Source organism: Apus apus, chromosome 2 (genome assembly GCF_020740795.1).
Source record: "Apus apus isolate bApuApu2 chromosome 2, bApuApu2.pri.cur, whole genome shotgun sequence".
In the NCBI taxonomy this organism is placed as follows: domain Eukaryota; kingdom Metazoa; phylum Chordata; class Aves; order Apodiformes; family Apodidae; genus Apus; species Apus apus.
In genome coordinates, this window is record NC_067283.1 from 122756943 (window position 1) to 122774316 (window position 17374).

The 17374-nt window shown below is 37.6% G+C and overlaps 1 protein-coding gene across 6 annotated transcripts in view; it reads right to left on the minus strand.

Moving 5' to 3' along the window:
- NCOA2 (nuclear receptor coactivator 2) overlaps nt 1–17374 on the minus strand; it is a 190143-nt gene that overhangs the window by 42129 nt on the left and 130640 nt on the right. For all 6 annotated transcript variants that reach the window (XR_007888563.1, XM_051610141.1, XM_051610142.1 and 3 more), the window contains 5 exons: nt 10790–10893; nt 5716–5893; nt 4129–4314; nt 3183–3284; nt 2955–3095 (listed from right to left, as the gene is read on the minus strand). Coding sequence is in view for 5 of the 6 variants with exons in the window: in XM_051610141.1 (XP_051466101.1) it covers nt 2955–3095; nt 3183–3284; nt 4129–4314; nt 5716–5893; nt 10790–10893 (711 nt within the window). In the remaining variant the exon portion in view is untranslated. The remainder of the gene's footprint in view (nt 1–2954; nt 3096–3182; nt 3285–4128; nt 4315–5715; nt 5894–10789; nt 10894–17374) is intronic.

Here is a 17374-nt window from a genome sequence, read left to right on the forward strand (position 1 = left end):
TACTTATGTTGCTCGTACATTTTTCCATCTGTATAATCTACATCACAATGATTAATACAAATGTCTTCAGTTTCTAGATCATCTGTTTCCCTTAGCCTGTATCTTTTCCTCCTTATTTCCTGCTTAAAGTATTTTGTACCAGTTACTCTCACTACTTCTTTAATTTAAAAAGTACATAAACCTCTTACATGGGAACAATTAGAAATATGAACTGGAACCAAAATTATTACTTCTAAAAGAACAAATAAAAAAAATACAGCTCAAACAAATTACAAAGACAATCACCTAAACCAAAACCAGGGCTTTGTTATCTTTCTCCAGTGTTAGATACGACTGCTTTTCAGGTTTGTGGCACATGTTCTGCAGCCCTTAAGTTTTCAGTGTAAATCTGTACTTCAACAAATTCAGTTCTCTAACTTCTGCAACATTTCTTTATTTTAAAACAAAAATCATGTTGGGGAAAATCAAATCTCCAAACATTTATTCTACTGTTCTCTCTTTTTGCCATTAATGAAAACAGTCTGATGATTTCCAATTCCTCGTTCAAAAGCTATCACATGAGGATTGCAGATATGGCAGGAGGGAATTATTTAACTTCAGAATTGTCATATAATTGTTTAGGGAAAAATTAGGATACGAACACTTTTAACTTTCTATTTTTTTCATACACAGACATTTTCTGTGGTTTCGGTTTTCTTTCTTTTTTTATAAAAATTAATAGTATCATCTGATCTTCATTTCATTGCTTGTCTTATAATATTTCCTGTGGTAATGAAATGACATGGTTTTCTGACTGCGGCTTTATTAAATAGGCTCCTCTACAGAGCTACCAGATTTTCAGCCTTGCAGGACTGGCTATGATTGCCTTCCTTCCCCGTCCCCCCCACCGTTATATATTGTTCTGCAAGGTTTGAAAGTATTATTTAGGCAGTGAGGAAAACAGGAAGCATGATTTAAACAACCAGAAGGGGGTTTTCAGAGTAAAAATGTAAAGAAAAACAAAAACATACAACTGTGAAACAATACAAAGCAAAATTTCACTGTTAGGTATGTCATTGTTTCAGTTTAACCTTTGGGCACCAGAAGGTCCAAAGCTCTTAACTTTAGCATATACCACATCAGGAAATTCCAGTACTCAATGCCAACAGGATACAAGTGAAATCTCTACTTAAATCATTTTCCAAACTAATTCTTAAAGCAAACAAGAATGTTTCCGTATTCCTTTTGAGGAAATGCTATTTTTCTGACTGTGGCCAATAAAAACTTACCATATATTTTGCACTTTATACTGAGAGTTAATTTGAAATCTTTGTGGGTTTTGTTGTTTATCAAGCTCATGCTGCAATTTCTTTTTGCAGTCTAACACTGAATTACATGTAGGAGACCATTACTTTATTTGCTTCTAATCTCAGAATGACTTAAAAATGCAGGAGGTTCTTCAGTCAAGTGCAAAGTTGCTAATGGCCAAGATAGGAATTTTTTTTCTTCTTCATGCTGCAGGGAGGGGAAGGAAACTTATCAGCCATCACTCCTCTCTAGTGCTGGATCCCTTGCAGGAAAGCAATTCCAGAGGTTCTTCCTCCTCCTCTTATCACTCACTCTCTTAACTTCCACAACAAGTAGAGAGTCCCCTCACTTAAGACTAATTCTACAGTTTATATGACGATCCTAGGCCACTCCTGCAAAACGATGCAGTGGAAACTTCAAAAGACGTATAGTTTTATCACTTCACAGACAGCTTAGAGAGGCCCCCTCAAATCTCAGCACTGGATGTAGGAGCTGCTAATTTGGTCATCATTTGAAGAGGACTGAAGAAACAAGTAGCTGGATGCTTTAACAGCAAGTCCTAAAATCTCCTTTGGCAGAGACAGGTGCTGAAACTGCTCTCTAAACTCCTGCTGTAACTTTAATTGCATACTGCCTCCTTCAGCTCTCTCTGAAATCCCACCAGAAGGCTGTGAACTTTTAGCGCTCCTACTGCATGTACCTCAAAAGCTGTTAATATAAAGGGTCACAGAATTTCTGTGCCCCCACACTCCCAATGTGAAACTTGAAGGTTTCATGAAAGCAGAACGTATTACAGAATATTTGCTTGAATAATCTGAGATTCCTGTTGGAATTTCCAAAACAGTATGCCAGTTGTTTAATGACCATGGCAACTATTTGTTACAGGCCAGCTGTAAGTCCCCTTCGACAAACATGAACCCAAAGAATGATGCTCCTTCACTGGAAATGTTCTAGTTATTCCCCATTGGTTTTGAAAGGACTTCCCTGTGGCCTATAAGGGGTTATTTGTCTTTAGCAATTTGGATTTGTGTTACTAGTATTAGCAGTATTAGGGTTTTATGAAAAGAAAAATCCTGACTCAGTCACTACCACAGAAACCTCATGGGGAACCTTTCACAATCCAGTGCTCTCCTACATCTTACCCACCATATTTCTTGACTGAGTAGGGGTGCTTTTGGTGTACCCTCTCACACTTATCTGACACAGTACAACAGTGTAGGTTTCCACCACATAGCATGAGTGCTGCATCTTTGATAATTCACACAGAGTGTTTCTCACAGAAAATGTGACAGTAAAAAAGTCCATTTTTGTAGAGAAAATGAATACAGGTCCATGAACTGCAATGTGAGAGCTGAGGTTCTGAAGAATAATGGGTAGTGAATGTTTTGGTAGGAAACATGCAAGGGTCTGTCTTTTTCAAATAATTCTGACAAACTGAAGATTTAAAGCACCCTCCAATATGTCACAGATATAAGAAGCAGGCTAAAACAAACAGGGAGAAAGGTACAGAACCTCTCTGGAGAGCCAGTGTGTGTTAGGCAAATCAGATTGAAAAAGGGACTGCCAGTAGCCCTTGATTGTTCCATGTAAATAAAACAAAGAGAACCAAATCAACATAAATGACAAACAGGTTAAATATAGAAAGTGCTAAAAATATTAAACCTAACCTTCCTGGTGATGCCTCTTGGCAAAGGATATTTCTCCCTCGTGTTGTGAATGGAACCTCTGAATGCATCTTCTCACCAAATCCTCCCAGCCAGGTTTCATAGCTGCTCGCATGGTACTCGTGTCCAGTGAAGTTATCTTGCCTGTTTTCAGATAAAATGTTTGTTACAGCAATTTCCCCTTTTGAGGGGGGAACGAGGAAGAAATTAAAAACTCCTATTTCACAATACCTTGTAGATCCTGGCGAGTAGTAAAGCTCTCAGATGAAGGAAGAAGGGGCCTTTCCTTCATTGGAGCTCTTCTTGCAACACAAATCAAGCAAGACTGCAAATCTTAAAGAAAAATGTTACTTCAGTAATATGTGTAGAAGAGGAAAATTTTGTTTCCACAAATAATTGAGAAGTATTTTTAAAAAGTTCTTTAAATAATTTTGGATCAAAAGAGTAGATTTTGCATTAATAAAAGGACAGATTCAACTCAAGTGGTTTTACAACTTCATTATTTCCTGCAACATTAAACAACGTGGGAGGGGTGGTTTCTTTTCTTTTTTACAAGAAAAATCATCAAGGACTCCACCACAGCTCATAATTATTGACACTTACACATATCCCTATAGCAGCTCAAACACCCAGGATACAAGTAATAAAAAAGAATATATGACATGCACAGAGAACACACTCCTTCAGAACTCACCATTTTGTACCTTCTAAGCCACATTTCTTAAACATGCCCCAACTGCTTGCTGTCTCTGAGAAAACAGCTTCATAATAAGCCATTTTTACTTATCTGAATACTTACAATACAATCTGAGGAAATTTACCTGCTGAAGTAGTAAAGGAAATGGTGAACCACAACTGTCTTCAAATACTAAGAACTCAAAAAATTGCCCATTGAAACTTTCCTCCCAGTCAGCTACATTCTTCTTACAACTGCGGTGATACAAAACTGGGATATCTCTTTAAGGTAGGTGCATGCAAGTGTATAGACTCATAATTCAAGATGAAAGTGCACTGCTATAGATAAATGAAAAAGCAAACAGCTTACAGTTTTTACCTTTTTCAGGATTTAGAAGCCACTTTATCAACGTGACCACATTTTTATCACCTGCACTGAAACTGCTGTCCCTCATCAGCATGGAAAGAGAAAAGACTAAGAGAAATTGAAAGTGGTAATTACCTTCACCATCCTCCTTGAAGGAATTTGGTTGAGAAACAGCAAAGCACTGCATAGTTTCATATTTCTGATGTGCTTCCTGGTTATCATGGCCTTCTTCAGAATCAGCAACAGGTTTTACCAGCATCCGACAATTAAAGGTATGGCTATTACGCCTAGGAGTGTCACCAGACCAAGATCCCCCATTCACTGAGCAAAGCAAAGATCATAAGATCATATAGTGAGATAAATCTGGTAGCAATTAATTTCTGCACTTACTCACAGGAAATTAAGGTGATTTACAAACTGGTTGGGAAACAAGGTTGTTTAACAACAACAATCTGTTTTTAGTATTAGAGCCCAAACCAGCACATAACAAGGTAATATAAAATATTATTTTCTCATATTTTAATGGCACTGCTAATTTGTTCAGCTGTCATGGTTGTTTTTTTTTTTTCAAGCAATTTATAACGACATAATAGAAAAACAGGGTAAAAGTGTAAATATTGGTGCATATAAAAGTTACACACTACAGCATAAAGCCTACTCTGCAGGTCAAGTGCATTTATATACCTGAGGAAATAAGGCAGTATATAGGCTCTGTCCATTGAATTTTAAAGTAATTAATACAAGAGACAGAAGCATTTAAAAAAGATCTGTGTCCAGATGAAAAACAGAAAGAAAATTACAGGTATTTAAAAAAAAAAAAGGAAGCAATGCAATTGGGAATGTATGGAAACACACAGTCTCAGCTACAACGGGAAAGGCTGAAGGGATGAGAACGACCTTGGTGCAGTGACGGATAAAACTAAAGCCTAGCACAGTGCTTAAGACAAGTAAAAAAGGAAACAAAATCCTGAGATGCACAAATATAGGTCAGACGGAATTAATGTAACACCACATAAGAAAACAGCAGGGTCATATTTAAAGCACTCCTCACTTGCCCTCCGCAGTCATAAAATGCAGTAACAGCAGTCATTTATGGGGCTTAGCCATTTATATTTTTTATTCTTCAGGAGTATGTAATAAAATGTTAAAGTGACTTGCATAATACTTTTTAAACTGCTGTCAGTAAATGAGATGCCCAGTATTAACTTTCTTTTCACGTCTTCCAAAAACCAGTATTAATATGAATCAAAAAATGGCTGCAACTAACAAAACCAACTTTTAAAAGATAAGGGTAAATAATGGTGAAACTAAACCCACAGAAATTAAAATTCAAGCATAAGGAATGTTATTATTTTTCTTACATATTCTCCCTTTCTTGGGCCATTCTTACAATAACCAGCCTAGACAGAGAACTAACAGAGAGCTCATGTAGCTAAGGCTGTCTCTTAATGATTCACCCCAGAGATCCATTAAAAATTATCAGCTAACATGAGTTACGAAGAGTAATTTTATCAATGAACAATCTGGAAAGAGTGGAGGATGCTTTTGATAATAATATTAATCATTCGTACAGCCTATATATACATTAAAAATAAATAAAGTCTATATTATGAAAGTACAAGTAATGGAAGAACATTAACTTAAGTTACTGAAACAGTGATTTATGAAATCAAGGTTAAATAAGTGATAAAATATGAGGAAAAGATATATATATATATATACCTAAAGATTTTGGCAGCAGGATTTTGACAAATTCATTGTGGTCCCCTACATGCAGGATGCTATATATGCTTGTGTTCATCAGCTCTTCTTGGTTGTACCTTAGGTACTGTGTCACATTCTCAGAAACAAACACAACATTACCTTCTGGGTTCACTACAAAGAAGAACCCATCTAGGGCCTAAAGGGAAAAAAAAAGCAAACAAAAAGAGCAGAAAGAGAGAGAGAAAAGGAGAAAGAGAGAGAAACACAATACCAAACAATCAGATTAACAAGATACCCCAAAAATAAATATTCCCTTCAAAAGACATAGCCAAATCTTTCTGCAGCCACCCCAGATCTTTTATTCTTAGTTATAATAGCGAGGGACATATTTCACTTGAACATCTAATCTTACGTTTATCAAACCAGTGTAAAAGCAAAGAAAGGTGCATACCTTGCAAAAAAATGAAACCCATGCATGAAAACAAACCACCACCACCCCATCCTAAACAAACAAAAATAATGGAACAGGTTGCTACCTATCTGGCCTTCCTGTGAAGTAAGAAACCTAGACCAGAAGCGTGTTCTTCTAGACCTAAGTCTGTATGCTACTCTATGCAGCACATGGAGACTGATCCCAGGAAAACTTCACAGAACGTGCTTGGCATAAGGCAAGGAAAACACTGGCAGAAAGGAAAAAAAAAGGCTTTCTCCCTGTCCCTAGCAGTGGATTTTTATAGAAATGAACCCCATGCTGTCAGGAACATAAGGAGTTAGAGAAGAGCAAAAGAAGCTGAGAGCAGGCAGAGGAGTGAGGATGGGGCACATTTAGTCCCTGCTCCCAGGACTGCTTTTTATTTCATTTGACACAGCTTAATTTAGTCCACATATTATGCAGAGAACAGGAATCAGACTTTTACCTCTTCATCTCAGCTCTATAGGTAATTCCAAAGGACAAAGTTTTTGCAAGGAAGTGTCTAAATTAGCAATTTCTGCTGATTGGTCTCCCTCCTTATCTCTTGTGATGGTGACAACCTAGCTGCAGCATTCTTTCCAAGATATTTGCTGTATGTTACTTGAAGCCTAAGACAAATACTACATCACTTCTACCTGATGAGGATAAAGCAAAAAATTGAGTAGCAGCCAGAACTTCTCATGCTAACTTTCCTTTCCTTAAGATGCAAGCATGGATGTGGATGGTGGAAATACTCCAAAATACAGCCCTCTAACTTCATGTCATTTGAGCAGATAATGGGGGGTACATTTAAATCTAGAGCACCAAAGCTTTTGGTCTAAGCATTCAATTAACAATTAACCCATACAGACTTCTGCAATTTTGCTTGATTTATTCAGCTCTTTCAGAATTGGTGGGGAATCACAAGAACAGTTGTTAGTTTTTGCATCTCCAGGGACAGAAAACAAGTCAGAAAAACAGGCAAGCCAGATTCATTCTGGGTTAATTAAAAGCGAGTGGCTCTGTACTACATCTGAACTCAGCTCACTGTAAAACAGTCTAACAAGGAGGAGCTGCCACAGCAAGTGTACATAGGCACGTGGCGTTTTTGAGATGACCAAACTTGCACACTGTACACCTCATGTGTTGGTCTTAGCAGGCAGTTCTCAAGTCCTCAGCCTACAGACACATACTAAAAATACCGTACACTACTGAGCACTTAGCAAATCCAGACAGTACAAAAGAGAAGGCTAGAGAGGGATCTTATTTCTGTCTTCAGTGACCTAGCAGAAGGCTAAAGAGAAGATAGAGCCAGGCTCCAGTCAGATTTTAAGAAGGGAAGGATGAGATGCAATGATACAGGCTTCAAGACAGGAAGCTTCATGGAGGTACAAGGAAAAAAAAACCCATCACCATGAAGGTGGTCAGATATAAGAAAAGGCTGTCCAAAGATCCTGTGAAATCTCCTTCCCCAGAGATATTCAAACCTGGGCTGGACTCAGACATGAGCCACCAGCTTTAGTTAACCTGCTCACAGTGGGACCACACAAGCTCCAGAGGCCCTCCCCAGATTTAGTTAATGACTCTGCCAAAGGGGAGGGACAGTGAAATCACAATGCACAAATGGAGTGGCTAAACTAATGGTTGCCAAATGCTTTGTTTGTTCTATTTTTAAATTACAAAATAATAAAACCTACAAATAAATGTACAAGTATATACTTTTCCTGAACAAAAGATAAATTAAGATAAACTAGGTCTTTTTTTCTCCTGTTAATTGTAAAAAATGCTAATCTCTGACTTGGTTTTTATCATTGCCTTCTTTTGTTTCTGATCATTCTTGGTTCCTCTTATTAATTCACTTTCTTTGAAGAGCTCCCTCCTTTCCTCCCTTCCATGTGCTTTTGTAACACTCATGACATTTTCCTGCTGACCAATATTTAGTTCAATTAACAATGATTTACATGATTTAATTAATTGAGGCTCTAATACAATTTTCTGTCAGCATGTCTGCTATGGATTAGTGTCTTAAAACTACATTTCACCACTGCTTGAAGCCACTGTAAGCTCGACCTCTTTGGTTTAGTCCTCTCTACACCATGATAGCTCCCTGTAATGTCTGAGCATATGAAGAGCTGGATCAGAGAACTGACTTGGCTGAAAATTGGTTCAAGACAAAAAAAACCAACAACCTAAGCAAAAAATGCTATCCACATCAGTCCCCTGAACTGGCCCACCATGAAACCACACAGCGTCTAGAGCTGGCAGAAAGGTGTGGGATTGGTGGGACCATTCTGTGTGGCAGCAGTCCATGCTTACATTGATGCAAATGGATTGCAAAGCCAAAGCCACATCTTCAGAAGACAACATTCAAAGGTAGAGATGGCAAGCAAGAGATTACAAGAGTTACTGGCATCCCACAGTAATCTTCAGTTTTCCCTACTATCTCCTACTACAGCAAGTTCTTTGGCAAGGAAGTGCTCTGTGCTCTTTTTCCTCACAGATGCTTCTTGGGTTGACCACAAAAGTGGTCATCTGAGCCTAAACACAGGGTCTGCCAGTTTCCCATTTCTTTGTATTTTATTAATAAAATAATGTCTCAAGTAAGCAGCAGCAGGCTTTTGAGCCAGTTAATGCACCAAGTCACGGAAATCTTTTAGAAACCTCCCACTCCTGCAGTAATTTCTCAATTCTGTCCCCAGAGGTATGCTACCACAGCAAACACCTGCAACAGTAATGAAGGCCAGCACACTTTTCTTCAGAGCTATTTGGACAATGGGGGAACAAATAATGTATAACATGCTGGAAAAGAAGGTAAGAGAACAGATATTATTTTAGATGATACACTGGAATGGAAAATACAGTTGTGTTCTTTGAGCTGTTGTCAGCTCTCTCCACTACTTTTTCGCTCCCTCTTCCTACTTTCTGCTTTACCATGAAATATGTTAAAATACTCCTCAGAGGCAGCTGCATGATGAATTTTACTCACTGTCTTCAGCTGGAAATGCTCATTATTTGGAGGATTCTTCAGTTTTATTCTTGAATAAAATGAGACAATTACATTTCTAAACCAAATCAACTAACAGACTATTCATCAGCATTGCCACCATGATTATTACTGTTTGGCAATGGAAAAGGGTAGGCTTTTGAAGAGGTTGTATACAGGGGTTCTGTAAGTATGAAATAACTTAATTGCATTTCCTTAAGGAGATAAAGACACAAAAAAGGTATCTATAGTATTTTCACAGCAAACATGTAGCAGCTTTTGGTTCTTTCAAGTTTCTTGGTACAAAAGGACCACCATTTATTAATTTAGTTCCACAATCTTTCATTTTTAATATGCAATCGTTTTACTGTGAAGGAAAACTAAATTAAATACAATAACAGAACAGACGGGTAATTTCACATGTCATGTTTGCTCCAATAGCCAATCATGCAAGATAAGCCAGGAAAAGAAAAAGCATCTTCTTATTTTCCTTGTGATTAAAACAGGTCCTTACAATTAAATCAATAGAAAGGCAAAAAAAAAATTAAGACAGCATGTAAGAGAAGGATGTTTAACCTTGTTCGATAGCAAAAAAAAAAAAATATTCAATTCAGAGAGCGCATATAATAAATATCAAATCAATTTATTTGTTGCCTCTGCTTTTCAAAGAATGCTTTCACTCCAACTTGCCTAGTCTTCCTGGTTTTGTACTGTGCTTCTGGAGTCTTTATTTTGTACATTTATTTTGAAACTGGTTTCCTCTAACAAAAAATGAAAAATAATGCAAATACTTAAACCTGTTATAACATTCATCTTGCTCCTGCAACTTTCAGAAATGACAGAATAATTATGTTTCTGCCAAACTTGGTTCCTTTAACTTGATTCAGAGTATGTATTTTGTTTTATGTAAAGCAACATTTATTCCTCCTTATAGAAAAAGACCACAGTCAGAACAGGAATACACACTTTGCAAGCAAGCTTAAGCAGATAAAGCAGTAGTGCCAAAGGACAGTACAGTATCACATTAGGATCTCATATAACACACCTACCCAACATCACTATTAATACATGTAGAAGCTAGGTTTTAACCATGGAGCCTTTTGGGATATCAAAAGAACAGCTAAAATCAGACAGAAATTGTAACTGAACAAACTGAAATAGACAGCTTGAAAAGCTCTCCTAGATTACTTTCCTATTATAGAGGGAAGATTCATGCTTCAAGTGGTTAAATGAAAAACCATTAAAACAGCATAGTGATGGCATGCCATTTTAGAGGAAGTACTACTCAGGTGTATACTACGATATGTGCAAGTCAATGTTTAGGTACAATAGGCCTTACGAATCTATCACTGTTTATAACAAATAAAACATGCACATGCAGATACCCAAGACCCCATTTAAGCCCCTCAATTTGTCTGCCTCACAGAGCAGCTGAATAATCCCTTTCTCTGCTTTTCCCCATCCCAAGTTTTACCTCTGGAATCAACAAAAACATGCTGCCTGCTCTTAAATTACATAATCCTAAGCAGCCAGAATGGCTTGTCTCTCTTGACCATTCTTTTACTGCAGGCTCTAACTGCACTCTTTCATTTAATTACACTGCTCTTCATCCTAGGGGAGTAGAACTGGCTTAAATAAAGGAATTTTGTGCTCTTCACCTCAAGCATCATTGGTCCAAGTGCATCCTTGTCAATGACACTCTGACCTGTCGATGATACATCTGCTTTTTGCACTTCATCTTCGTTAGCTGCTGCTGCTTTTTCTGCAATACAGAAAACTACGTATTAAATGACAGAGTAGTGCTCTCTAAGTGATACAGTAAGAACTCACCAAGTATTTAGTCCAGCTATGAAACTGTTACAGTGCAACAATTCTGAAAATGAGATTAAATAATGACTTCACATAAGCATAACTATTATATATAGTTTTGAAATTTTAAGACACAAATGAAATAATTTCTGCTGTTACTTTGCTAGACATTTTACTAAATTATAAAATGTAACTCTGGGCAAAGAGAACTGCTCCTTATGGAGGTGCAGTGAGCAAAAGGCAGCATCAAAAGGTGTATCAAAAGACAGATCTAAACGTGTATGCAAAGCCCACAGCTGCACAACTTTTCCACGATCGCTATATTTAGAAGGAAAAACATCAGGCCACAATCTACTGTTTCAGTACTGAGAAACAGCAGTGTCATTTCTGTTCCCATGCCTCCACCCACATTTTTACTATCACATTATTTTTATACTGCCTTATTTACCAATATGTTATTAAAACTACATACATTTTCAAGTGCTGTATTTGAAAACTACAGGCAAAAAAAATACCGATTTAAGGTTCCTGAAGCATAATGCCAGCTATTACATTATATACAGTCTCACAAATCATAAACTCCAAACATAAGGGATATTCATACACACTGAAACTTCCAAATCAAGAGGGTTTGTAATTCCTATTAAGTAATGGACTGTATTAATTTTTATATTCCAAGAATGATATTGGTGTTTAATGGTGTTAAGCAACAAAAGTAATCAAAACACTATACAAAATACATATTCTACATTATAATTTAATGGAACACTTCATTTTCTGTTGCTAGTTCTATACTCAAAACTTTCTTTTATTGATTTGCAAGCAATTAGGAAAAAGCAAGGGCTATATTGCAGTCTAGAATACTAAAAATCATTAAAGGTTTTTTAAATGTTAATATTAAGCAATAGATTATTTTAATAAACAAAAAAGCACACTGAAATGATGATAACAAGAATTCTACAACACTAAACCAGAAGAATATTCACTGTTGGAATTACTGAAAATACCATGTGCAGGTGGATCAAAGGGACTTCAGAAAATCACGCTTAGTGAAAATTAAAGCACTGGTCGCACAAATTAAAACGCATGCAAATACACAGTATTTCCCACAATCTGCAGATCTGAAATACTGTAGACAAAGCTCCTCTGAATTCTTTCCTTGGCAAAGGTTTTAAGCTCAGCGTGAACAGGTGCTGCTTAGACATATAGTAAAGAAGCTGCTTCTCAGAGCCCCCGAGTGTTGTCCTGTCAGAGATCACCTGCTGGCAATAAGGCTTTGGTCACTCGGGGTGTCTCACCCTAGATTTCTGTGGTTTCTTGCTTTCATAAAAAATGAGTAATGAAAATCTGAGCTGTCTTCTTAGGGTGTGTTCATACACAATATAAGACCATTATGACCTGGTCTAGTGGTGGGGTTCCTTGCTCATGGCAGGGGGGTTGGAACTTGATGATCTTTAAGGTCTCTTCCAACCGTAATGATTCTATGAATAATGATGAAACAAAACTGTTTTGAAGATGGACTGTTGCAACTGATGGAATAAATTTATATCACCTGGATTAGCATAACTCAATAGAAATAAATATGCCAGAAGTAAATATTAACACTTCCTCTGCCTCTTAAACTCACCAGGATACAAAATTAATATTTCTGGTTTGGACCAAAGACTGCAATGGGATTTTCTTTACTTTTTTTCTTTACTGTTGCCAAAAAGCAGAATTTAGGTGTAACAGAAAAAGCCCTGAACAATCCCTCCCATACTTGCAATAGAGCAGAGCTGGCACCATAAGATGATACAACGCTGAAAACATGTTCTAAAAATTGTGAAAGAATTTGAAAAAGATTCTAAAAATAGGGTTGAGCTTTTAATAAAGTCAGAGATGATATTTGTTACCCATCTGTTCCCGGTAACATAAAGTGATCCCTGGTTTCACACTGCAAAACAGTATAATGGATATACAGCTTGCTGCTTTCATCCTCTCACTGCTTCAGCCATGATACCATCTCAAGTACTGGAGAACACGAGATTATCCTCTGTGGGCTAGAAATGGAGGGGCTGCATGCAGGGACAGTAACGGTGTGCAAGCATTTCCACTACCTAGTATTTCCAGATTTCACTGATTTATGAAGACTACACTTACTGATAATTCTTCAAACAATACAAAATATTTGTTGAAGATTTCTCTCCTTACAACCACAGAGTTTATACAAACCAACAAAAAGTTAGCTATTAAAACCACTGTTCTCTTTTGTGCACACAAAGGTATTATGCAAAGAAAATGTAGAAAGTTTTTAATTACTGTAATCAACATAGAAGCTGTGATACCAGGTCAGATGAAGGATCTCTCAAGCCTCACATCTAGTCCCTTACAGTGGCTGTTTTCCCCTCTGGCTCCTCATTTCTCCATTTTGATTCCCGAATGCTTCTGCTCCATCATCAGCTGTATCTCGCAACCATTTGACCTCTCAACTTTCCTTTCCCTTAGAGACCCTTTTCCACAGCAGGCCAACACCTTTGTGGGATCAATAAACACAGTGTTTGCTCAAAGAAAAAGCCTAACAAATGGAGAAAATATAACAATGCTTCTTAGACACAAACATTGCCTATCTGCCTCCCCCAATGAAGGTGACAACATACAGTTGTGTTTGGTCATGATGTTTGGACATACATTCCAAGAACCTTTATAAATCATAAGTACTCCAAAATTATGGACTTCATAATTTGATCTGTAACCTCATTGTGTAAGAAGTTAAGTGGCTGGTAAGCTTAGATGAGGCTACACATTCAGGCCACAGTTCCCTACACGTCTATTTAAGCTTCATTGTAGAGGAAACCATGGCCTCAGATACCCTCTGAGCAGGACCAGCAGTAATTTACATAGATGCTATGAACTGCAGCTACTGATAATGTTAAGCTGTGCACTAAATTATCCATTTTTGACTACAAACTACAAAGCCCCTCATGAGGATTCTATCAGCACATACAGGAAAAGCAAGTGCAAACCCTGTCAGCAGTGTCATCCTGAAAGAGAGGCATGGGGAACGTCTTGAAATGCAAATTTTTTCTTCAGCAATACAGCATGCAGGGCTAATTGAGAACAAAAATTTGTTGCAGGAAGGTAGGAAAAAAACAGCATCTGATTCACAAATTTCTAGTGCTGATAACACTTGTACATTTATGACAAGTTGGTAATTTTGGGGCTTTTTTAACAGTTCCAGCTTCTGGCGTTAAGTAGTGGAGCAAAAATATGAAGTTTACTTTTCCTTTTTTTACTTCTATCTTTTTTTTAGGTTCACTGGGGGCCCTACAAACAAATCAAAAGCAGACAGAATTTATTATCTCTACACTGGATTAATAATTTTTGAATGTTAGGGGTTAGGAAAATAGCTGCAGAGGCCCAACCTTGCAAAGTCTCTCAGAAGCCTTTTTTCCAGCCCCATGGGAACTGCCTGTATTATCCTGTGACTATAACCACAGATGTTTGATTTTTCCACTGTGGGCACCAGCAGGGAGAGCAGGAGCTCGTTCCCTGATCTTGCACCTTCCAGTGATGCTGCCTCCTAGAACAGTGATGCCCCTGTTCAATGTAAAACACCAGGGAGGCCTTACCAGGCATCCTACAGGCACAGAGGCTAAGAGGGGAGGTTTAGTGTGGAAAGAGAAATACAGCCTTGTGCCGGCAGGGGAAGTGAGCAGAGTGGAAAGGGGCTTTCCATGGCTTCATCTCCACACCAGGAATTCTGCACTGGAGAGGGAGCATTGAATTAGAAACCAGTCCCGTTCTTTTGAATACGACTACCAGGGATCAAGCATATTTTATCTAAATTACAGCAGAATAAACTTCATGCACATGAAATAATTATTAGCTCTGCTCAATTAAGAGTTTAGCCTAGAGAGAGGAAAAAATTTAAATAAAATAGAAGCACTCCTGAGAGAGATACTACGAAGACTATATATATGTAATTATGTAGCATTTTAGTTGTGTGTGTGTGTAAATTTAGACTTTAAACTGTGGATATGTTTACAACTATATACACAGTAGTATACTAAAATACATATTAATATTTTCAATTTGGCATGTTCCTAGTGATCATAAACTATGTTTACTTTTCTACATTAACACAGCGAAGAAAGAAGGAAAAAAAGCCCTCAAAATATTTTCTGACAAATTTATCAGTGAGAAAGCCTCAAGCTTTATTTGAAGCTCATTCCAGATTCTGAATGCAAACCTTTGTGAAATCACAGTAGCTTAACAGAAATTTCTAAGTCAGAGAAAGAGAAGCCAAAAGCAATAGTTTGAAGTCTCCTGCTACTTTTTAACTTAGGAAGCCTTCTTGTTTTCAGTCCTCCTAACTCAAGCTATGTCGGTTCCCTCTGGATTTCTGACAGCAGACTCAGAAGTGCTACTGACGGGCATCACCTTCTCTTGACTGTGTTTCAAACTTCCTCTTCCTACAGGTGGTCAAGGAGGACCACCGGAACCACCCAAAAAGCTCTCTTTGTATTCAAGCTCTACACCAACTTCCTTAAAGAAACCAGCTACAGAAACATATCCTCCTTGATGCTCTCTGCAAAACCAAAATGCACGTTCGAAGTAAAGAACAAAACCATAAATTTTGGAGGGACTGCAAAAAGATGAAGCATCATCTGAAAGAAACAGTTTGCATCAACACATACTTAGTTTGTTTTTCATAGGAGAAACATTTAGGATTCTTCATGGAATGAGGAGAAAAAAAGAGACACTGGCAAAACCCTAGACAGGGCAGCACCTGTGTTCTCCAAACTGCTGAGAAGAGATACAGAGAAAAAAACCTGTAACAGGCAGAATCAAATTTATTATCCAATACTGTTTAAAACAGGGTTTCTCAGGTGCCCCATATAATTCCTATTCATAATTTTCTGGAACTGCTACTCTAATGCCACAGCCATCTCAAATCATACACCCTCATTTACAAAATAACAGATAAAAAATATAAGGAAAGAGATCTATTACAAGGGATACTAAATAGCTCAACTCTGTACATTAGAAATATCACATGAATCAAGAAAGATCCTTGTAACAGCAGCAACATTGCTTCAAAGTAATTGTAAATGCTATATAATGTTTAAACATGCAATTAAACTTTACACTGCCATTATCTTGAAAACAACTTATCTTCTCAATGTTTTTGTATTCATTAGCCAACTACTTCTTGCCTCATTCATATTTGTGAGAAAGTATATCCTGTGTGATCCTTCTGATCTCTCCTGAATCGCTGTGCAAAAATAAAATGTAAACAACCAAGGAAACAGTAAAAGTAGGTGAAATATAAGGGTAGATACAGTATAAAAACCTAATGCTAATGTATAATAGAAAGTATACTTAGCAAACAGCTAAATTTTAGTTGACATTACAGTTTCCAGTATTAGATTTAATAACATCTGTGTATGACTTTTGCTGAGTAATGATATTGACTGTGGTAATGGACAACAGGTTTTTAACATGAATAGGGCTATGCAAAAAGTGCCTTCTAATGTAACGACTTGAATGAAAAACAGAAAAAGCCAAACCAAAACAAAGCAACAAAAAAAGAAAGCTTATATCTGGTAACATGAGTAGTTTTGGATCACCACACATGATGAAGCGAAGGAGTGAAGAATGTGTAAGTTATTTTGATGCTTGGTTAACCACAGGGAAAGCAGCTCTGCCTTGTAGCTGTGTAATTCAAAGCTCTACGATCTGTGGCTCACATGGAACTTGATATCCACATGCACGTTTCTTACCCACTGCCTTGACACAAGTTGTTTTTCCTCCCTGAAAGCAAGTAATTTTTCAAATGACTGGTGCCTAAGAAACAGTAACTATTTCAGTCATCAATTTTAAGACCGGCTTATCCCATCCCTGTGAATAAAGTTAGCTACTATTTTAGGGAAGTGATTATGTAGTGAGGTTGCTCTTTCATCATACAGCGTACATCTGTCCACAGCAAAGAAGCTATTAGACTCTTGAATACATTTTTCCCCCAGAAACTATAGATCAAGTCTTACAGGAAAAACTATGCAACATCTCAGGAAGGTTTTAGGAGGTAAAACAAGGGAGAATTATGCATCTGCACCGAACTAAAATTAGAAAAGCTGCCATATGGCTCTGTGAAGCCAGCAGCACGTTCTTATTCATTAGGAAGCATTCTGCTAACATAAAAACACAAGGCCTTCCTGTGCTCTCCAAATGTGTTTATCTTTTCAACATCAATGCACGATATATCACCAGGCTGCTGAAATCTCCTGCAGTGCATTTTAAAAAAGCACAGCTGCACTTTTTCTCAGCACGTTTATTCACTGCAAGCAATCTAGGAGCACAGCTTTGCCCAGCTCCCCAACACACAGACCTCTTGTTAGCACAGCTCAGGCCTCCCCTTCCCTTGGAGAAGGCCCTGCACCCACCCTCCTGCCCAG